This window comes from Hypanus sabinus, chromosome 9 (assembly GCF_030144855.1).
Source record: "Hypanus sabinus isolate sHypSab1 chromosome 9, sHypSab1.hap1, whole genome shotgun sequence".
Taxonomy (NCBI): Eukaryota; Metazoa; Chordata; class Chondrichthyes; order Myliobatiformes; family Dasyatidae; genus Hypanus; species Hypanus sabinus.
Window position 1 is genome coordinate 38,335,780 of NC_082714.1, and position 23,235 is coordinate 38,359,014.

The window sequence follows — 23,235 nt, forward strand, 5'->3', positions numbered from 1 at the left end:
TCTGCCCAACTCTGCAGCCTGTCTATATCCTCTTGTAACATACAACAACCTACAGCCCCATCCACAACTCATCCAATCTTCATGCCATATGCAAACCTACTCACTCATCCTTCCGCCTCTACATCCAGGTCATTTATAAAAATCACAAATAGCGGGAGTCCCTGGACAGATCCCTGCAGCTCTCCACTTGTTACCGACCTCCAGGCAGAATACTTTCCTTCCACAACTACCCTCTGCTTTCTTCCTTTAAGCCAATTTTTTTATCCAAACAGCCAAGGTTCCACTGATCCCATGCCTCATGACTTTCTGGATGAGTCTCTCATGACGGACCTTGTCAAATGCCTTGCTAAAGACCATGTAGACCACATCCACTGCCCTACCCTCATCAATTTCTTTTGTTACCTCTTCAAAAAAAACTCAATCATGCTCAAGAGGCATGATCTTCCCTTCACAAAGCCATGTTGACTATCCATGAGTAGAATGTACTTCTCCAAATGCTTGTTGATCCTATTCTTAAGAATCCTTTCCAGTAGTTTGCATATCACTGATGTAAGACTCACCAATCTATAGTTCCCAGGTTTCTCCCTATTACCTTTTTTAAAAAAGGGAACTACATTTGCCATTCTCCAGTCCTCCAGCACTTCCCCTGCAGCCAAAGAGGATTCAAAGATCATAGCTAATGCTCCTGTGATCTCTTTCAATTCCCACAACAACCTGGGATGTATCATCTGGCCCTGGGGATTTATCAATATTAATGTTTTTAAGAAGATCCAGCACTACTACTTCCTTAATCTCCACATTGTCCAGCACACAGGCCTGCTCTACTTTGACCTCATCCTGATCAAGATCCTTTTCACTTGTGAATACTGAAGCAAAGTATTCATTTAGGACCTCCCCAACCTCCTCCACTTCCAGGCACATGTTGCCCTCTTTATCCTTTAGCGGTCCCACCTTCCTTCTCGTCATCCTCCTATTCTTCACATACGCATAGAATGCATTTGGGTTCTCCAAGGCTTCTCATGTCCCCTTCGAGCTCTCCTAAGTCCTTTCTTTAGCCCCTTCCTGGCTATATTTCTCATAAGCCCCTCCAACTTCCTGCTTCTTATATCTAACATGCTTCCTTTTTCCTCTTGAGAAGTTGCCTCACATGTTTCATCAGGTATGGTTCCCTTTTCCTACCATTTTTTCCTTGCCTCAGTGGGACGAACCTATCCTGAACCCAGCTCAAGTGATCCCTAAACTTCTCCCACATCTATGCTTTCCCCTTCTAACATCTGTTTCCAATTTACTCTCGCTAGTTCCTGCCTCATCCCTTCAAAGTTAGCCCTTCCCCAGTTAAGCACTTTACCATTTCGTCTGACTTTATCCCTTTTCATAGCTATGCTGAGGCTAAGGGAGTTGTGGTCACTCACACCAAAATGCTCCCCCACCGAGAGGTCTGTCACCTGACCAGGTTCATTATCCAGAACTAGATCCAATATAGCCTCTCCTCTCGTTGGCTGGTCCACATACTGCGTCAGGAATATTTCTTGAACACACCTGACAAATTCAGCCCCATCTATCCCGATTGGACTCAGGAGGTGCCAATCAATATGAGGGAAGTTGAAATCACCCATAACTACTACCCTGTATTTCCTGCACCATTCTAAAATCTGCCTGCTTGTCTGCTCCTCAGTGTCCCGAGGGCTATTTGGGGGCCTATAGAATACTCCCAGCACAGTGATTGATCCCTTCCTATTTCTGACTTCCACCCAGACTGACTCCGTGGACACTCCTTCTGCAGCGTCCTCCCTTTCTATAGCCGTGATACTATCCCTGACCAGCAATGTCACTCCTCTCCTTTTCTACTTCCCAGAGAAAATCTGCAGATGCTGGAAATCCAAGCAACACACAAAAATATACTGGAGGAAATCAGCAGGACAGGCAGCATCTATGGGGAGGAAAGTCCAGTCATTGTTTCAGGCTGAGACCCTTTGGCAGGACTGGAGAAAAAAGATGAGTAGATTTAAAAGGTGGGGGTGGTGGTGGAAGAAGACAGGAACACTAGGTGAAACTGGGAGGGTGTGGATGAACTAAAGAGCTGGGAAGTTGGTGAAATAGATACAGGGTTGAAGAATGGCAAGTCTGATAAGAGAGGACAGAAGGCCATGTAAGAAGGAAAAGAGGGAGGGGCTCCAGAGTGAAGCAATGGGCAGGCAAGGTGAGAGAATCCCTGGTTTTGTGCTTTTTTAAAATTAGTTTTATTCTTTTGGAGTTAGAAAACGTAACAGTGGTGATGAGTAAATTTTAAAACAAACCCAAGATGACTACCTACCGGTTGAAGCCCAGCAAGGTGTTCAAGTAAAAAAAAGTTCTGCACATTTTTTTCTTTGCAAGAGGAGAGAAAGAAAGTGTTTTTTAAAAAAAGCAGAAATTGATGAAATTCAGATTCAGGATAAAATGCAAAAATGGCTGGCTACATTGGAAAGATAACTATAAAATAAAGCAAATGAAATAGCCAAAGAAAAGCAAATACCTGTTTTGTTGAATGTAATAGGCAGAAAAGCATACTGTTGGCTTAGAAGTTTGTATTGGGCTTAGTTTTAGAGTAGCATCTGCACCAGCATTCTGTAGAAAGCTATGCAGCCGATGCAACCTCGTTACCTGGATCAGCATTACCTGGTTGACATGGAACATCTCAAGATAGTGTTGGAAATGTTAGAAGATTATTGAGTCAAAGCACAATGCAACAAGAGGGAATTCTTTAAATCAAGCATCACTTACTATGATCACACTATTAATACAAGAATTTAAATATGTCCTGAGAAAGAACTGCGTGTGCTGTCACAATTGTAGTTTTTTTTTATATATAGGATTTGTCAATTAATATAATAAGTTTCTACCAAACCTGGCTATAGTGCTGCAGCCCTGGAACGCATTACTACAGATCGGAAAGAAATGGCAAAGGACAAAGCAGTGTAAGGTGGCTTTCCGAAGTGTGAAGGAAATTGTGTCATCAGACATTGTACTCACTTTACGATGCACAACATCCAGTGATCCTCACCTGTGATGACTTGCGTTACGGTATAGGAGCAGTCATGTCACATGTTGTGAGCGATGGAACTAAAAGCTGATAGCTATCACATTCCCTTACCATTGCAGAGAGAAAACATGCACAGATTGACAGAGGGACCTTCAGTCTAGTTTGAAGTGTAAAACCAGTACTTGTATGGAAGAGAGTTTACCCTCATTACTGATCATCAGCTACTAATACCAATTTTCAATCCACAGAAGGGTGTTCCACTAACAACAGGAAGATAAATGCAGAGATGGACTCTGTTTTTTGGAGGACACAATTACAAGATCAAATTCAAGAGAGGACGACTAATCACGGGAATGTTGATAGATTTTGCCCTTAGGAAAGGAAGTAACTGAAAAATTTCCCCTTAAAATATACTCCCTGAAACAAATCAAAAGTCTCCCTATTACGACAGAGATGATCTAGAGGAAAACCAGAAAAGATCCCACTCTGTCTCAAGTCTTCAAGTCCACATTCATACCCAAACCAGTTGGGAAGCGCAACATAAATCCCAGTTTCCCCATTTTTACTAGCGGCAGGATGAATTTGCCCTTGACACAAGTTTACCACATGTGAGGATTCAGAGCTGCTGTACCACCCAAGCTGAGAACTAAAGCATTGGAGAAGCTAGGCATAGTCAAAATGAAACTGTTGACTTGAGTTTTTGTCTGGTGGCCTGGGATAGATCAGCAGATTGAGCAGCTTGCCAAGCGTTTTATGGGATGCCAACATGCCCAGGAGATGCTCCTTTCATCTCTGGGATGGTCTGCATATCCTTGACAGAGGATTCAGATGGATTTTGCCAGACTATTAATGGGCACTAATTCTTAGTAGTAGTGGATGCAGTTACAAATGGTCAGAAGTGTTCCCAAAAGCCTCAACTACAGTCTCACACTCTCTTGATGTATTGAGAAGCCTCTTCTCAAGTTCTGGTGTTCCAGAACACTTAGTCAGTGACAGTGAACCACCATTTGTTGTGGAAGAGTTTCAGTCATTCCTGAAAATGAATGGAGTAAGACATATTACATCTGCACCATAGCACTCAGTTATAAGTGGCTTGGTGGATATATTTGTCCAGAGTCTAAAGAATGTCAACAGAATACACTACATCAGTACTGATTCAGAAGCTTGCCTATTTCCTCTTTGCATATCGCAATGCAGTACACTCCACAACCAAGAACTTCATCAGCTATGCTCTTCCTGGGTCATCCCTTGCACTCACTCTTGAATTTTCTCAAACCCAATCTCAAAAGGAGTTTACAGGACAAACAGCTGAGACAAATTGAAGACCGCTCAAACAAAGAGGTTCTATGTTTCACTCCTAGGCAAACAGCCCTGGCAAGGGACTACAAAGGTAATCAAACATGGCTACTTGGAAGGATTAAAGTCAGAACTGGACCACTCTCCTATGCAGTGGAGATTGTGTCTGATGTCATTGGCACATGATAAATCAAACACTTGAGGAGAGCAGAGTCAATTGTTAGAGAAGGAAGATATTCAGAGCTGTCGGAACCACTTCCAGCAGTCCCAGAATCAACTCCTACAACCACCACAGAGGCAGCCCCAGAACATGAGATTGTTTCACAGCCAATAGTCTCCCCTACCAAGCACCGTGAGCCCATCTTGTCAGGAAAGACATTATCCCACACATTAAGAAATCCTCTACAGTGACCAAATCTTTAAACCCAAAAGGGACAGTTTAAAATTTACTGTGCTGTGGATATAGGCTGGTTAGTCTGACATCAGTGGTTGAGAAGATGTTGGAGTTAAGTATTTAAGGAAGTGGTTTCAGGATATTTGGAGGCACATGATAAAATAGGCTAAAGTCAGCATGGTTTCCTTAAGAGAAAAATCTTGCTTGACAACTCTGTTCAAATTCTTTGCAGGATAGACAAAGGAGATTTGATGGATGTTATACTCTTGAATTTTCAGAAGGCCTTTGACAAGGTGCCACACATGAGGCTGCTTAACAAGTTAAGAGCCCATAGTATTACAGGAGAGATACGAACATGAATAGAGAATTGGCTGATTAGTAGGAGACAAAAAGTGGAAATAAAGGGAGCCTTTTCTGATTTGCTGCTGGTGACTAGTGGTGTTCTGTAGGGGTTGGTGTTGGAAATGCTTCTGTTTACATTGTATATTGTTGATTTAGATGACTAATGGCTTGGTGGCCACATTTGTAGATGATACAAAGATAGGTGGAGGGCCAGGTGATGTTGAGGAAGCAGGGGGTTTGTAGAAGGGCTTAGATTAGGAAACTGGGCAAAGAAATGGCAGATGGAATACAATGTTGGAAAGTGTATGGTCATACACTTTGTTAGAAGAAATAAAAGCATAGATTCAAAAATTCAAAAATCTGACATGCAAAACAACTTGTGAATCATCATACAGGATTCCCTAAAGGTTAATTTGTAGGTTAAGTCAGTGGTGAGGAAGGCAAGTGCAATGTTTACATTCATTTCAAGAATATTAGAATATAAAAGGAAGAATGTAATGTTGAGGCTTTACAAGGCACTAGTGGATTCTCACTTGCAGTATTGTGAGCAGGTTTACCCCCCCCTTATCTATAAAAGGATGTGCTGACATTGGAGAGGGTTCAAAGGAGGTTGCCGGAGATTATTCAGGGATTATCACATGAAGAACATTTGATGCTCTGGGCCTGTACTCACTGGAATTCAGAAGAATGAGAGAACTCTCATTGTAACCTATCGAATGGTCAAATGCCTTGATAGAATGGATGTGGAGATGATGTTTTCCTATGGTGGGGAAGTCTGGGACCAGAGTGCCAGCTTCAGAATAGATGGATGCCCATTTAGAATGGATATGAGGAGGAATTTCTCTAGCCAGAGAGTAGTGAATCTATCTATCTATCTATATATATATATCTATCTACCTATCTATATGTCTGTGTGTGTGTGTGTGTGTGTGTGTGTACATCTGGCGGACAGTGACCATCGCTCCCTGGCCTTTAGCATTATAATGGAAAAGGTCAGAATCAAAGAGGACAGGAAAATTTTTAATTGGGGAAGGGCAAATTATGAGTCTATAAGGCTAGAACTTGCGGGTGTGAATTGGGATGATGTTTTTGCAGGGAAATGTACTATGGGGACATGTGGTCGATGTTTAGGGATCTCTTGCAGGATGTTAGGGATAAACTTGTCCTGGTGAGGAAGATAAAGAATGGTAGGGTGAAGGAACCATGGGTGACAAGTGAGGTGGAAAATCTAGTCAGGTGGGAGAAGGCAACATTCATGAGGTTTAGGAAGCAAGGGTCAGATGGGGCTATTGAGGAATATAGGGTAGCAAGAAAGGAGCTTAAGAAGGGGCTGAGGAGATCAAGAAGGGGGCATGAGAAGGCCTCGGTGAGTAGGGTAAAGGAAAACCCCAAGGCATTCTTCAATTATGTGAAGAACAAAAGGATGACAGGAGTGAAGGTAGGACTGATTAGAGATAAAGGTGGGAAGATGTGCCTGGAGGCCGTGGAAATGAGCGAGGTCCTCAATGAATACTTCTCTTCGGTATTCACCACTGAGAGGGAACTTGATGACGGTGAGGACAATATGAATGAGGCTGACGTTCTGGAGCATGTTGATATTAAGAGAGAAGAGGTGTTGGAGTTGTTAAAATACATAAGGACGGATAGGTCCCCGGGGCCTGACAGAATATTCTCCAGCCTGCTCCACGAGGCGAGGGAAGAGATTGCTGAGCCTCTTGCTAGGATCTTTATGTCCTCGTTGCCCATGGGAATGGTACTGGTGGTTTGGAGGGAGGCAAATGTTTGTCCCCTTGTTCAAAAAAGGTAGTAGGAATAGTCTGTGTAATTATAGAGCAGTGAGCCTTATGTCTGTGGTGGGAAAGCTGTTGGAAAAGATTCTTAGAGATAGGATTTGTGGGCATTTAGAGAATCATGGTCGGATCAGGGACAGTCATCATGGCTTTGTGAAGGGCAACTCATGTCTATCAAGTCTGTTAGAGTTTTTGAGGAGGTGACCAGGCATATAGATGAGGGTAGTGCAGTGGATGTGATCTATATGGATTTTAATAAGGCATTTGATAAGGTTCCACATGGTAAGCTTATTCAGAAGGTCAGAAGGCATGGGATCCAGGGAGGTTTGGCCAGGTGGATTCACAATTGGCTTGCCTGCAGAAGGCAGAGGGTTGTAGTGGAGGGAGTACATTCAGATTGGAGGGTTGTGACTTGTGGTGTCCCACAATGATCAGTTCTGGGAATCCTACTTGTTGTGATTTTTATTAATGACTTGGATGTGGGTGTAGATGGGTGGGTTAGCAAGGTTGCAGACGACACAAAGGTTGGTGGTGTTGTGGTTAGTGTAGAGGATTGTCAAAGATTGCAGAGAGACATTGATAGGATGCAGAAGTGGGCTGAGAAGTGGCAGATGGAGTTCAACCCGGAGAAGTGTGAGGTGGTACACGTTGGAAGGACAAACTCCAAGGCAGAGTACAAAGTAAATGGCAGGATACTTGCGAGTGTGGAGGAGCAGAGGGATCTGGGGGTACATGTCCACAGATCCCTGAAAGTTGCCTCACAGGTAGATAGGGTAGTTAAGAAAGCTCACACGAGGAAACCTGCAGATGCTGGAAATTGAAGCAACACACACAAAATGCTGGTGGAACGCAGCAGGCCAGGAGGGGGAGGGGGAAATGCAAAATGATAGGAGAAGACTGGAGGGGGTGGGGTAAAGCTGAGAGCTGGAAAGGTGATTGGCAAAAGGGATACAGAGCTGGAGAAGGGAAAGGATCATGGGATGGGAGGCCTAGGGAGAAAGAAAGAGGGAGGGGAACACCGGAAGGAGATGGAGAACAGGCAGAGAGAGAGAGAAAAAAGAGGAGGGGGGAGAAAACTAAATACATCAGGGATGGAGTAAGAAGGGGAGGAGGGGCATTAATGGAAGTTAGAGAGGTCAATGTTCATGCCATCAGGTTAGAGGATACCCAGCCGGTATATAAGGTGTTGTTCCTCCAACCTGAGTGTGGCTTCATCTTGACAGTAGAGGAGGCCATGGATAGACATATCAGAATGGGAATGGGACATGGAATTAAAATGTGTGGCCACTGGGAGATCCTGCTTCCTCTGGCGGACAGAGTGTAGTGTTCAGCGAAACGGTCTCCCAGTTTGCGTCGGGTCTCACCAATATATAAAAGGCCACACCGGGAGCACCGGACGCAGTATACCACACCAGCCAACTCAGAGGTGAAGTGTCACCTCACCTGGAAGGACTGTCTGGGGCCCTGAATGGTGGTGAGGGAGGAAGTCTAACGGCAGGTGTAGCACTTGTTCTGCTTACAAAAAAGTTAAGAAAGCTTATGGGGTGTTAGCTTTCATAAGTCGAGGGATAGAGTTTAAAAGTCATGAGGTAGTGATGCAGCTCTGGTTAGGCCACACTTGGAGGATTGTGTCCAGTTCTGGTCGCCTCACTATAGGAAGGATGTGGAAACATTGGAAAGGGTACAGAGGAGATTTACCAGGATGCTGCCTGGTTTAGAGAGTATGCATTATGGTCAGAGATTAAGGGAGCTAGGGCTTTACTCTTTGGAGAGAAGGAGGATGAGAGGAGACATGATAGAGGTATACAAGATATTAAGAGGAATAGATAGTGTGGACATCCAGCGCCTCTTCCCCAGGGCACCACTGCTCAGTACAAGAGGACATGGCTTTAAGGTAAGGGGGAGGGAAGTTCAAGGGGGATATTAGAGGAAGGTTTTTTACTCAGAGAGTTGTTGGTGCATGGAATGCACTGCCTGAGTCAGTGGTGGAGGCAGATACACTAGTGAAATTTAAGAGACTACTAGACAGGTATAGGGAGGAATTTAAGTTGGGGGGGGGGATATATGGGAGGCAGGGTTTAAGGGTCAGCACAACATTGTGGGCCAAAGGGCCTGTACTGTGCTGTACTATTCTATGTTCTAAGTTCTATATGTGTGTGTGTGTGTATGTATGTAGATTGAGATGCATTCTATATTGGGTTGGAGTTTATAGCTAATTAGTGTAGAGTGTTGTGTTTTGAACATTTCAGTAATATTTGAGTAATATTGGAAATATATTATTTGTTTAAGCACCTTTGTTTCACTAATTCATTCCGGTTATATATAAAAGTAAGTGAATGGCATATGTCATTATGCCATCACATCATAAGTGTGTGCCTTGCTCAAGCAAGAACAAAGTTGACACGTTATCCTCAGCTCCGAGTATTTCTTTTGAATAGTTTCTTTCTGATTTCCAAAAAGTAACTCTTTCAATCTTAATTTTGGAGAAGTTCTAATGAAAGTTAATCTCTGTGAAACATTATCTGTTTCCTTCAGCACCTATATTGTTTGGCCTGCTACTTCAGCTCATTTCAAGCTGTGTTGAGTTCAGATCAGTTTTTAATTACACCTTTGGAATTTTTATGAAATTGAAACACAATTGCAATAGCAATCTGCCTTTAGAATATAGAAATTGGTCCTTTATGTTATAACATTTTCTCATTGGATTGGAGGCATACTATTTGTTTTCTGTCCTCATTTTCCCTAATGGCTTTTGAGTCAACTATATGTGGTAAATGTTGTTGCATGTAGGTCTGACTGGTACAGAGATAGATGTAGTAATAACACTAGACAATAAATGTTTTGCTTCCTGAATACTTTTTGGTGTATCTAATTGATTTTGGGCTGCTGATCATTAAAATCATCTTGAAATTTCCTTATTACACATCAGTTTTTTTTTAAAAATTCACATATATTTGTTAATTTGATTCATAATTCAAGTCGGAATACTGATGTCAAAATGAAGGAAGGCATTTTTGATGGTCTACAAATCAAACAGGTCATCAATGACAGGTATTCTGAAGAACTTTTAGTGGGACCAGAGAAAATCACATGGAAGGCATTCAAGGATGTTGTGGAAATTCTTTTTGGCAACTAGGGCACCAAACTAGTTGACAACATGATTCAAGTACACAAAGCCATGAATTGCAACATAGCACTAAAGATTAATTTCCTGCATTCCCATTTATACTATTTCCCTGCAAATCTTGGCACTATCAGATATGAACATGGTGAAAGGTTTCACCAAGACACTATGGTCATGTTGAAATGGTATCAGGGCAACTGGAATATATCATTTCAGGCTGATTATTGTTGGGACTTAAACAAGAAGCCTCAAACACTGAGTACAAATGAAAATCACCAAAAAAGCATTTGTAGCTTAGTTGAACTATTGCAAAGCATCACTGCAGTTATGCAATTCGATGCATTATATTCAATAAAAGTCAATTTCTTATTTCTCCAAAATTCCTATGTGATACCAATTAGTCTGAAATTACATTTGTTTTCAGCTTCAAGAAGTCTATCATAAACAAAAAAAATTCTGAGGAAGCAACAATTTCGACCAAATTTATTGTCTAGTGCAACTAGCAGGCATTCCTGAGGCAACTAAGTTTTAATGATATTCTGGTAATTATTAGAATCCAACTGATTTATCAATGGCCGCTGTTTATTATTACCGTTATTTCTATCACTGGGGCATAACACAACAACATTCCTCATCATAAAGTTGACTCAAAGGCCTTAGAGGAAAGTGAATAAATGCATAATTGCTATTTTCCCCATTGAAACGTGGGTGGGAATTTTACAAAACTCATTTAAACGGACAAAAGTAGGGAACCAATTTTCTAATTAAGTGCTTCCATTTCTTTCCTGGCATTAACACGTACGATGCAGGTCAAACCAATCCCTCCCAGTGGTGGCTGGTTTTGAACAGTTTGCAATTGTTAAATACAGTTATATGTCTGAATTCCTCCTGCTCCGAGTGCAAACATTAAGCTCTCTTGAGCTCTTTTATTCAACAGCCTGGCTGCTTTGGCCGGAACTATTCGCAGCAACAATTGCCTTCCAGCCGGATAAGAAAGAAAGCGGAGGGAAGCAATGATAGTGGTGCGCGGCCTCTCTTGTCCTCGATTTTGAGGAGCCGCTGAAGTTTGGGGGCTGCGATGTTCAGTGCGTCGGCGGAGAATCTGCTCGTACAGGCCAGGTAATGGGTCAGGGTACCCGGGGTTGCTCAGATGTCGATGGTGCACACGAACGCGTGGCTTTTATTTGCATTTCTGTCGTACCTTCCCCAACTTTAAATGCTCCAAAGTGTCTTATAGTCAACGAGATTCTTTGCGGAACCACTTTGGTTACCAGGAAGGTTTGTTTTTAAACGTTTCACACAGATTTGTTTCAAACCAAAGGAATATAAATATGGCACTTTCGTGTATATTAGATACTCGTGATTTAAGTTTTTTTAAGGATACAAGTTAGGGAACAATGTCTCTGACTTGTAAAGAACAAATAATTTAGATAATCGCCACAACCAGTGCAACTTCGCTCACCATTTTTTAAAGTGATAAGCTGTAAGGAAGTGCTATTGGTTTACGCAAACCCTGCTTCCATGATAATTCTTCCGTTTTATCTTTGCTTAATATTTTTACAGAAGCAAATAAGGATGCAGAGAAAAAATTGTGTTTCTAAGGGCATTAAAACGTCAGAATTGATATTGAAGAAAGTGCATTGTAATTTGACTTCTGTCATTGAATGGGCGATTTGTTTTGTGTAAAGGAGGAATAGAGCGGGCTGGTTTGTTTATAAGTTAAGCATAGAAACATAGAAAATAGGTGCAGGAGTAGGCCATTCGGCCTTTCGAGCCTGCACCGCCATTCAGTATGACCATAGCTGATCATCCAACTCAGAACCCTGTACCTGCTTTCTCTCCTTACTCCCTGATCCCTTTAGCCACAAGGGCCATATCTAACTTCCTCTTAAATATAGCCAATGAACCGGTCTCAACTGTTTCCTGTGGCAGAGAATTCCACAGATTCAGCACTTTCTGTGTGAAGAAGTTTTTCCTCATCTCGATCCTAAAAGGCTTCCCCTTTATCTTAAACTGTGACCCCTCATTCTGGACTTCTCCAACATCGGAAACAACCTTCCTGCATCTAGCCTGTCGAATCCCTTTAGAATTTTATACGTTTCAATAAGATCCCCCCTCAGTCTTCTAAATTCCAGTGAGTATAAGCCTAGTCGATCCAGTCTTTCTTCATATGAAAGTCCTGCCATCCCAGGAATCAATCTGGTGAACCTTCTTTGTACCCCCTCTATGGCATGAATGTCTTTCCTCAGATTAGGAGACCAAAACTGCACACAATACTCTAGGTGCGGTCTCACCAAGGCCTTGTACAACTGCAGTAGAACCTCCCTGCTCCTGTACTCAGATCCTTTTGCTATGAATGCCAACATACCATTTGACTTTTTCACCGCCTGCTGTACCTGCATGCCCACCTTCAATGACTGGTGTACAATGACACCCAGGTGTCGTTGCACCTCCCCTTTTCCTAATCGGCCGCCATTCAGATAATAATCTGTTTTCCTGTTCTTGCAACTGAAGTGGATAACCTCACATTTATCCACATTAAATTGCATCTGCCATGAATTTGCTCACTCACCTAACCTATCCAAGTCGCCCTGCATCCTCTTAGCATCCTCCTCACAGCTAACACCGCCGCCCAGCTTCGTGTCATCTGCAAACTTGGAGATGCTGCATTTAATTCCCTCGCCTAAATCATTAATATATATTGTAAACAACTGGGGTCCCAGCACTGAGCCTTGCGGTACCCCACTAGTCACTGCCTGCCATTCTGAAAAGATCCCGTTTACTCCCATTCTTTGCTTCCTGTCTGCCAACCAATTCTCTATCCACATCAATACCATACCCCCAATACCATGTGCTTTAAGTTTGCACACTAATCTCCTGTGTGGGACCTTGTCAAAAGCCTTTTGAAAATCTAAATATACTACATCCACTGGCTCTCCCCTATCCACTCTATTAGTTACATCCTCAAAAAATTCTATAAGATTCGTCAGACATGATTTTCCTTTTACAAATCCATGCTGACTTTGTCTGATGATTTCGCCTCTTTCCAAATGTGCTGTTATCACATTTTTGATAACCAACTCTAGCATTTTCCCCACCACTGATGTCAGACTAACCGGTCTATAATTCCCCGGTTTTTCTCATTTCTTTCTCAATTCCTGCTAAAACATTGTTTACATTTATGTTTACATTTATTATTATATTGTAATTTGCCCTTTACTGTGCCTATTGTCTTGTTTATTAATTATTGTACTGTCTTGCACTGTTTTGTGCACTTTATGTAGTCCCGTGTAGGTCTGTAGTCTAATGTAGTTTTGTGTTGTTTCAGGTGGTCTAGGGTAGTTTTGTATTGTTTCATGTGGCACTATTGTTTCGTTTTTACTGTGTACTGTACCAGCAGTTATGGTTGAAATGACAATAAAAGCGACTTGACTTGACCTTTGGTCTGTGGAAGGAAATTGAAGCATCTGGAGAAAATCCGTGCATTCCTGGGGAGGAGATATAGACTCCTTACAGATGACGTTAGAGTTGAACTCTGAACTCCTATACCCTGAGCTGTCATAGAGTTGCAGTAACCACTAAGCTACCATGGTGCCCATTCTGTTATCTTATTTTCACACTCTCTAACTCCTCCCTTTCATTAACTCATTGACCAGCTAACCTTAAGCAAGCATAGTTTATCCCTTTGGTTACTCAGTTTTATCAATTTCCTTTCCAGTTCTGTCGAGGATCTTGTATCTGAAATGTTGGTTCTGTTTGTTTTCCCACACTTGTGGCCTGGCTTATTGTGGCTGAACATTTTCAGTATTTTCTGTTTTACTTTTGAACCCACTCATTACGTGTTTTAACTTGTATGATAACAAACGAGAAAATCTGCAGATGCTGGAAATCCAAGCAACACCCACAAAATGCTGGAGGAAGTCAGCAGGCCAGGCAGCATCGATTGGAAGAAAGTACAGCCGACATTTTGCGCTGAGACCCTTTGGCAGGACTGGAGAAAAAAATATGAGCAGATTTAAAAGGTGGGGGAGGAGAGAGACACACAAGGTGAGAGCTAAAAACGGGAGAGAGGGTGAACTGAAAAGCTGGGAAGTTGATTGGTGAAAGAGATACAGGGCTGCTGGAGAAGGTTGGGGGGTGGTTTGATGGGAGAGGACAGAAGGCATGACAGAAAGATGGCATGGATTCACACGTCATTAGGTTGGAGGCTATCCATCAATCCATGGCCTCCTGTACTGTTTGATGAGACTGCACTCAGGTTGGAGGAACAACACCTTGTATTCTGTCTGGGTAGCCTCCAACCTGATGGCATGAACATCAATTTCTTGAAGTTCTGGTAATGCCCCCCCCCCCATCATTCCCCATCCCCATTTTCCTCTCTCACCTTATCTCCTTGCCTGCCCATTGCCTCCCTCTGGTGCTCCTCCCCCCTTTTCTTTCTTCCATGGCCTCTCCTATCAATTTCCCCCTTCTCCAGCCATGTATCTCTTTCACCAGTCAACTTCCCAGCTCTTTACTTCATTCCTCCACCCCCCCCCCAGTTTTCACCTATCACCTTGTGCTTCTCTCTCCCCTCTTCTCAACCTTTTTTCTCCAGTCCTACGGAAGCCCGAAACATTGACCACACTTTTCTGCCATGTATCTCTTTCACCAGTCAACTTCCCAGCTCTTTACTTCATTCCTCCACCCCCCCCCCCCCCAGTTTTCACCTATCACCTTGTGCTTCTCTCTCCCCTCTTCTCAACCTTTTTTCTCCAGTCCTACGGAAGCCCGAAACATTGACCACACTTTTCTGCACAGAGGCTGCCTGGCCTGCTGAGTTTCTTTCGCCTTTTGTGTGTGTTGCTGTAACTTGTATGACTTCAGGTTAGATGATGAACCCACTTCCCAGTGATTCTCCCTTACAGAAATGAAGCTACATTTCCCAGACATCTGTTCCTGTTCATGTTTTAACGTAACTGGACTAGCTTTCCCGGATTTCAGTTAAAGGAAGCTTTGGACTGTGGAAGCCCCTGCATTGCTTATGGATCTGCTTCCTCGAGCTCCAACAGCTTGATTAAGACTCTGACCTGGGTGTTATCTGTGTGGATTTTGCCTGGTGATATTTTTTTTCTCTCTCCCAGGGCTTTGTTTTTCTCCCATATACCAAAGATATAGGTGTTAGAAAGTTGCCTGGTTGCTGTAAACTCTCCTGGTGTGTAGTTAAGTGGTGGGAATGTAGATGGGTTGATGAGAATGAAAAAAGGATTAACGTAAATGTTATTTGTATGGACAGCATAGATGCACTGGGTTAAAGAGTCCGTTTCTATATTGTATGATCCAAGACTGCAAAACTTGATTTTTTTTGGCCAGGAAAAGCAAGAGTGCGTCCCATCCTCATGGAATACACTGCCCTCTAAGAAGCCTGTTATCCTTGCAGGCAACTAGGACCATTCCTCTTACCTCAGTCTGCGCCTCTCTTCCTCCCTACTTACGTTCTCCCCGTCTCCACCCTGCAATACACACACATCAACATCCCCATCTTTTCACAACTTAAAGTCTCTTCAATCTCTACTGACATTGATTCATACTTTGCCATTCCCCCCCCCCCCACCAAGACAAATTCTCTTTTCCTGTCTCCTTCCTCTGCCTAGCTGTGTTCTTTTCCCAGTGGTCTCTATATTTGAGAACTAACCAGCAGTTCAATTAAGTGATCTGAATTTGTGCTTATTGGTGAATTTGCAAATCACTTTAAAGGGAACCTGAAGATGCTGTCATATTTCTATCATTCTCATTTGAAACCTGGCGTTAAGATGATCCAAAGATAGGTGGTGGGATGGTAGTGTTCCGGGAGCAGAGAGTCTGGAGAAGGACTGAGATTAGGAGAATGGGCAAGAAGTGGCAGATGGAATACAATGTAGGGAGTCATCCACTTTGGTAGACAGAATAGAAGTATAGACTTATTTTCTAAGCAGGGAACAAATTCAGAAAATCAGAGGTGCAAAAGAACTTCGGAGGCCTTGTGTAGGATTCTCTAAAGGTTAACTTAGGTTGAGTCGTTAGTAAGGAAGCAGAGGCAATGTTAGCATTCATTTCAAGAGGACTGGAATATAAAGTCAGGGATGTAATGCTGAGGTTTTATAAGTTATTAGACAATCCTGCATGATTGAAGAATGTAGTTATTCTTTATTAATCAAATGTTTTGAAACAAACTATTTTTGAAACATAAGAGTTTCAACTAATGAATGAGGATGAGTGATCCATCTCTTTTTCCAGCTCTTTGCTCCAGCAGGGCACTGAATGGACTCCGGATGACTCAGACTCCTGTTGATGGATTTAGTTTAAAAAGTATGGTCTGAAAGGAATTAATTCCCATTTTAGTGCCCTAATTATTGAGATTGAGCAATATTTCTTCCTTATCCACAGCAGATGCCCCAGGAGAAGTCCAAATGTAAATATCAGTCAGTAATTAGATAATAAGTGATTCTCTGGGATGAGGATTCAACATATGCCAGATTGCTTGAAAGGCTTTATGCCATTTACAACTACAAAATCACAACTATTTTTAATTAGAAATTCTTAAGCAGATTTTTCCTTTAGAAAAAATTATCAACTCGACACAGCCAAACCTTATTTACATAAATGCCATATATTCAGGTGTGTAAGTCTGTATGCTAGGAATTTTTGCTTTGACTAGCGTGCGTGTGAAGGAGTGACATATACACCAGTGCAGTATCTTCACAAACTGTGGGTCACCACATTAATTGAGGTTGCATTGAACTTGCAATGGATATTGGCCTCTTGGGTCCTCCAGTTACTTGATTGGTAGCCTAGACATCTGACCTAATTTCAGTCAAACCTCAATCAAATTTCAGTTAAGCTTCATGAAATTTAGGATCTAAATGTACTTCATAATGGTGACTGGATTGTCATAAAAATCCATCAGGTTAACAAATGTCTGTCATGCAGCAAACTGTCATCTTTGCCCTGTCCTGCTGCCTTGTGATTCCCAATCAACAACAATGTCTCTACTCTTAACTGCCCGCTGAAGCCACTTTCTTGTATTGTGACTGTTGTTAAGTCAGACTGATCACAATTTATGCACCAAACTTTGACTTGGCAATGTTACTCTTGTCCATTTGACCTTGCAAAGTTCCCCTTCCAAAATTGTCTCAATTAGTGGTTAGGAAAGTGGACAACGAAAATAGTCAAGCTATCCCTGGGTTTGACCTCCCCCACCCCCTGACCCCTGCAGAGGTAGAACAGTGGAAAAAAAGCTCTTTGCCATAATGTCTGATAGCAATTGAGTTATTTGTTCAAACACTATATCAAGAGGCCTTCGTAAAACTGGGGCATTAAAGAGTGGACATTCCAGTGGTTGTTTTGTGCATGAACCCAATATTGCTGCTGGAATTTGTCAGAGCTGTCATTCACCAGTGCCTTCCCAAGAGCAGTTAGAAATGGGTATTAAAAGCTGGCTTTGCCAATAAATGTAAACAAAAAAGGAAATGGAAAAGCAAAAGGCTATAGATGATAGAAATTAGCAAAACCTTTGATATAGCTCCTCACTAAATGCCCTTGAGAAAACCAAATATAAAATCAGTACTGATTACCCCTTGATTACAGCACATGTAGTTATTCTCTCCAAGGTCAGTTACTAATAGAGGTGAAGATTTTTGTCAGTTTTTGTCAGATTCTTGGGTAGAGTCTGAGGCATTGACCAATTCACTATGTGCAAAGAACTACCATAGACATGATGATATTGAGCACAGAACTGTAGTATTTTGAACTTGCAGCAGCATCAATAAGGACCTTCCAACAAAAAGTTGAATAATACTTTATCTCCAGCAAAGACTAATTTATTAAGCCTGCTACATCATGTGGCTACAAATGTGTTTTGTTTGTTCTAATGTGATTTGCTGCTTCTCAGGAATGTACAGGCCGAAGACCTACAGAAATTCTGCAGTCGCCTTTCCACTCTCCTACAGAACAAGGAATATAATAATGAAGCCATTGATTCTCTTCAGAAGCTATTCTTGATCATCTCTGCTACAAAATACAGTAGAATGTAAGATTTTTTTTTCAAAGGAAAAGCATGAAGGGGTCTAATTATCTGATGAGTGACAGTTAAAATTGAGTTTCATTGGGAGAAGGCAAGTTTTATAGCCAGTCTAACTTAGATTTTGTCCATGGGCATTTATTTAAATAATGAGAACAACTAACCGGTAATGATGGTGGGATAATATTCTCTAATAAATTGATTATTGTGTTTTTATGTTACCATTTGTGCAGTCTATTTCTTAGTAACTTTAGATGAGCAAAAGCACTATTTGTTACTGCATTATTTGTGCAAGGTCTAAGAATTATGAGCATTATATTCTGTCTTTTCTCAATAGTGAGTGTGCTTGCAGGAGACAAGTGGTTATAAACAATAAAGTTAGCCCACGATTTGTAATGAGTAAAATTTTAATGGACACTCATTTTTCTGTTTGATACCCAGTCTTTCCAAAGATGTTCTTCAAGAACTCCACAACACTTTGTGTTTCATGAAGGCTCCACAACCTGTTCTTGTCCTTTGCTCAGCTATTCTGCGAGAGGCACGCCCATGTAATGCTTTGACTTTACCCTGTGAGGAACTAAATGACCTGAAGACCATGAACCTTGTGTCGAGTATAATGCTGGCCCAGGTAAAGAGTACACGATTTGTTTATTGCATGTATACAGTAGTTTCTTCATACTGGCATCTTAAACTGCGGATCGGATTGCAGCAGCTTCTCTGTGTCGTTAATGGTAAAACCTGTTACAAGTATGTCTTCAAACCTTTGCCCAATCCTGTTTCCCCTACACAGGGACTGTCCTTCAGTTCAGCAGTAGTTTCTTCCATAGTAACTTGGTTAAAATTCTGAACTTAATTCCTGCTCATTTTTTCAAAATGTTAACATACCAATCTGCTTTATCGCTCGTCTTCTACTCACAAGTATCCTTTATCATTTAAGTACATTGTTGACTGTGGTAATGGATGACAGAAGAAAAGAGTACTGGAAGTAAAGTGAGCAGTAGCATTGTATTTCTTCAACAGGGGATTAAAAGTGGAGAGATTGAGGCTCTTTGCAATCGTATCCTGAAGCTGCTGGATTCCCGCCAAGCTGAGGGTCAGGGTACACGGCATCTCATACCCATTCTATCCAAAGTCCTTAATCTTGCAGTTCTCAATGAAGGTAAGTCTTCAGGTACCTGGTATAACTCTGATATTGCATTTTCCTTTGGAATTAGTTGGTCCTTATTGTCCGTTTTTAGCTTTGCCTAATAAAACTTGGGTAGTAACACATTGCTTTGTAAATGCTTTATTCAAGGCCCTTTTTAGTGGCAATTCAATTTCCAACTGAATTCTCTCTTTCACCTATAACTAATGGAAGTGTTTAAGGATTGAAAGGTGCCCATTCAGAACAGAGATGTAAAGAAATTATTTTAGCCAGAGAGTGGTGAATCTGTGGAATTTGTTGCCACGGGCAGCAGTGGAGGCCAAATCATTGGGTGTATTTAAGACAGAGATTGATAGGTATCTGAGTAGCCAGGGCATCAAAGATTATGGTGAGAAGGTGGGGGAGTGGGACAAAATGGGAGAATGGATCAGCTCATGATAAAATGGCAGTGCAGACTTGATGGGCCGAATGGCCGACTTCTGCTCCTTTGTCTTATGATCTTATTTATAACTAATTAACACTTGTTTTAAACTGTATCATTAAGACCTGCCCTTTAAAGTAATGAGGTAATGGTCTCCAAAATATAAGTTAATTCGAGAAGCCCAGCAGAAAAGTACTGCTGCAAAGTAATCATTCTTCATCCTTCTGTTTCTCCATGCAACCTCCCTTTAAATTGAAAGTATAAAACTCTTAAAAATTGAGTCTCAACGTACTGTGAAGCAAATTGTAATGGTTTAAAGGCCGTAACTTTAAAAGGTCAAATGTGTGATTTAATATCATTCTTAGAGAGTTTCAGTTGAAGAGATGCTCTTTCAAAAGTTGCACTGAATTGAAGGGTAGCTGTGCTTAGCACCATCCACATTCTCTACCCTCTTCATTTGTTTGGCCACAATTATTTTTAAGGGCCTGTAAACTAAGGAAGATGAAAAATTGGAAACCGCTACACTTCAGAAGTTTTGGAACTACATTGGTGGGAATTTGTGAACTGTCAAGCCCAACACAAACTTGAGAACACTAGTATGTATTCTGCTTGGGTAGTCTACAACCCACTGATATAAATGTTGTACTTTCTGAATGAGAAGCCCAAAGCAAGGACCTTGACATGACTCAAAGTTAATTGTCCATTTCCCTCCACTACTTGCTCATTTTGACCCTTTTCACACACACTCCTTCCAGAACCTGCCCCCCCAATAACCCATTTGCTTTCTCTCCCCTTTGTTGCATCCACCCTCTGCCCAGACATTTCACCCCCTGGCTCTTCTATTAGTAGTTTCTGCACCCTCCAGCAGTGTTCTACACTACCCTCCACATCCCTTCCTCATTCTATCCCACTTTATCTGCCACCATCTATCATGTTCTCCAGCTCCACCTATGGCACCCAGCTAAATTCCATGGTAGGTGGTGTTTGATTCAAGCAAATGTGAATTATTGCAATTTGGGTGGTTGAATAGAAGGGAATACAGTTAAGGATAGGATCCTTAACAGTGTTGATGTGCAGAGGGATCTTGGGGTCCAAGTCTGAAAGTTCCCTGAAAGTGACTATGCAAGTAGATAAGGTAGTAAAGAAGGCACAGAGCATACTTGCCTTCTTTGGTTGGGTTATTGAGTACAAAGTTAAGGGAGCCATTTTGCAGTTATATAATACTTTAGTTAGGCCAGCCCTGAAGTAGGAGGAAAAGATTTAGTTTAATTCAGCATTGTGTTTTGTGCAGACATTGTGGGCCAAAAGTCTTGTTTCTGTGCTGTATTCTCTTCCATACCTACTTCCTCTCACTCCCCCATCTGACTTGATCTAGTCTCCATTCTACAACATCCCCTGTCCATTAGCCCTCTGATCACTTCTGGCTCCTGTAGGTCAACTTCCCCTCTCCTCTTTATAATGACCCTTTCCCTCTCCATTATCAGTCATGATGCAGGTTTTCAACCTGAAGCATCAGCAGTTCCTTTCCCTCTACAGATGCTGCTCAACTTGCTGAGTTCCTCCAGCAGATTTTGTTGTCACCATAGTTTGTTTCTTTTCCATCGATTCATTAACTTAAACATGTTTGGATATCCCTTGCTGGTGTTCATAGCATGCATTCTGTAGTTGTTTTGGTGAGAAATGACATTTTAAGGAAATAAGCCATACTTACAAATGATGTGGAAAATAGAAGCTTTCACACTGTTGTGGAGTTTTATGAGTTTGATTTTGAAGCTCCCGATTGGAATGGAATGATGGAACTTTGCACTTCATTTTGGAAGTATTTGGCCTGTATTCTCCAACTCAAACATCTCTCAATGGTTTAGAAAGAAGAATAAAAAAAACATATATTCTGAAATAAAATCTTGAATATCTATATGGTTGTAAATAATTCCTCAAATGGTCAAATTAGACAAAAAAGTTTTTTTTTGGGAGGAGTAGCCCAATTCTCCTGGACTTGAGCATCATTATTCTAGTGTGAAGTTAAATCAATCTCCGCTCAACCAGGAACATTTCAATATTCAAATACAGGAGTGGTGAAATTAGAGTTTGATTAATAAAAAGGAGTTATTGAGATGATATTTTTCTGTACTGTCTTGTTCTTAAAAATTAGTGCATTCCTCGTGAAGTGATGAAAGTTGAGCGACTCCGTATCAGATTCTGCTTACAATCAGCAATTATTCTTTTTCTACAGAACAGATAAATGCTATTAATAAGAAGCTAGTTGATTGGCTGCGGTACGCAGGTACAGTGCAGGGAGTCCCCCATTCTTCTGGAGGATTTTTTAGTCCAAGATCACGTCAGGTAACGAAATGGTGCTATCAAGCTAATGTCTGTACTGCTGTGAAGAAATGAAGATGCTGGAAATCTGAAATAAAATAGAAAATACTGGAAACACTGCAATTCAGATAACAACTGTGGAGAAGGAAATGGACTCACCATTTATGGTTTTTCAATTTCAAATTTCCAGTATCTGCAGTTTTTCTGATTCTCATTTACATAGTGGTATCCTTGAGTGGTATTCTTTGTTCACTTTCCAACCACCTATTCGCACAATGCTATTTTAAGATTGAATGTAGTTTATTTGTCCTTCATTTACAGTGTAACCCATATTATTCCAGTCTGATCATCTCCCACCCTCCTACAATGTAAACCCAACTTGTTATCTCTCTTTGTCAGCTCCGATGAAGTGTCTTAATTGGAAATGAGAATTCTTCCCCTTACCATAGATGCCACCTGACTTGATTATTTTCAGCTTTTGATCTGGCTGATTGCTGTGTTATTCATTACTCTTTTAAAGATTAGAGCAGTAAATTTGGTTGCTGTTGTGAAGCAGATTTATTGACAATCATTGCTTTTGAGTTTCTGTGGTAACTACTTCTGATCATCCACTTGAGACAAATTTGCCAGTTGCATTGCATAAACTCTCCCAAATACTTTGCCCTTTTAAATTTAGGATTAGGATGTTCTTGGTAAATTGGGGGCTTAAGGTTGGTGGGGGAGCTGGATGGTGGGTAGGGTGAAAGGCCTTATTAGGTCTGCTTTTTTTCCCCCCGTCTTCTGCTTCCACCCCTACCATTACTGTTTGAAAGAATGGGAAAATATCTACATGAGACGGCAACTCTTCTACAACTCAAGAGGTGATCAATTTGCTCTACACACCCACTTTTATAACGTAGTTGAATTGCAGCACTACCTAACTTTGAAAACATTTCCTGCATTAATTTGTTTTTCAGTTTAATAATACTTCTGCTAAAAGGTCAGGTATTTCCTAATTAAATCTGTTTCAAATGTCATTCCCCTGAAGACAACTCATTTCTCAAATGAGTGCCTAAGGCATATGTAGTTAGGAAAGTTCCATTTTCAATCAATGAGTAATATATTGGCTGTTATTTGCATTTATAATCAGGACCTTTAAACTAGCTTCCTTGCTCCAAACCAGGGATCCTACTCATTATCTCTGTCTAGTTAGCCTCTGCTGAATACTGGGCACATAGACACTGTATGATGAGGGGATCAAGACAGTTTGTATTGCTTCTTGCAGAAAAGCTTACAAACTTTCTTATCAATGGTTACACCTGAAAAATGAGCAGTCTGGAACTTGTTTCCTGTAAAGTGTCAGTAC

At 41.4% G+C, this 23,235-nt stretch overlaps 1 protein-coding gene across 3 annotated transcripts in view; it reads left to right on the plus strand.

Moving 5' to 3' along the window:
* Positions 1 to 10,936: 10,936 nt before the first annotated feature.
* ap5z1 (adaptor related protein complex 5 subunit zeta 1) overlaps positions 10,937 to 23,235 on the plus strand; it is a 49,607-nt gene continuing 37,308 nt past the window's right edge. For 2 of the 3 annotated variants that reach the window (XM_059979490.1, XM_059979491.1), the window contains exons 1-5: positions 10,937 to 11,087; positions 17,878 to 18,015; positions 18,448 to 18,634; positions 19,027 to 19,165; positions 21,805 to 21,914. In XM_059979490.1, coding sequence (XP_059835473.1) covers positions 11,047 to 11,087; positions 17,878 to 18,015; positions 18,448 to 18,634; positions 19,027 to 19,165; positions 21,805 to 21,914 — 615 coding nt within the window. In that variant the 5' untranslated portion in view covers positions 10,937 to 11,046. Of the gene's footprint in view, positions 11,088 to 13,445; positions 14,016 to 17,877; positions 18,016 to 18,447; positions 18,635 to 19,026; positions 19,166 to 21,804; positions 21,915 to 23,235 lie in introns of those variants that run through there. The other variant, XM_059979493.1, reaches the window with a different exon arrangement.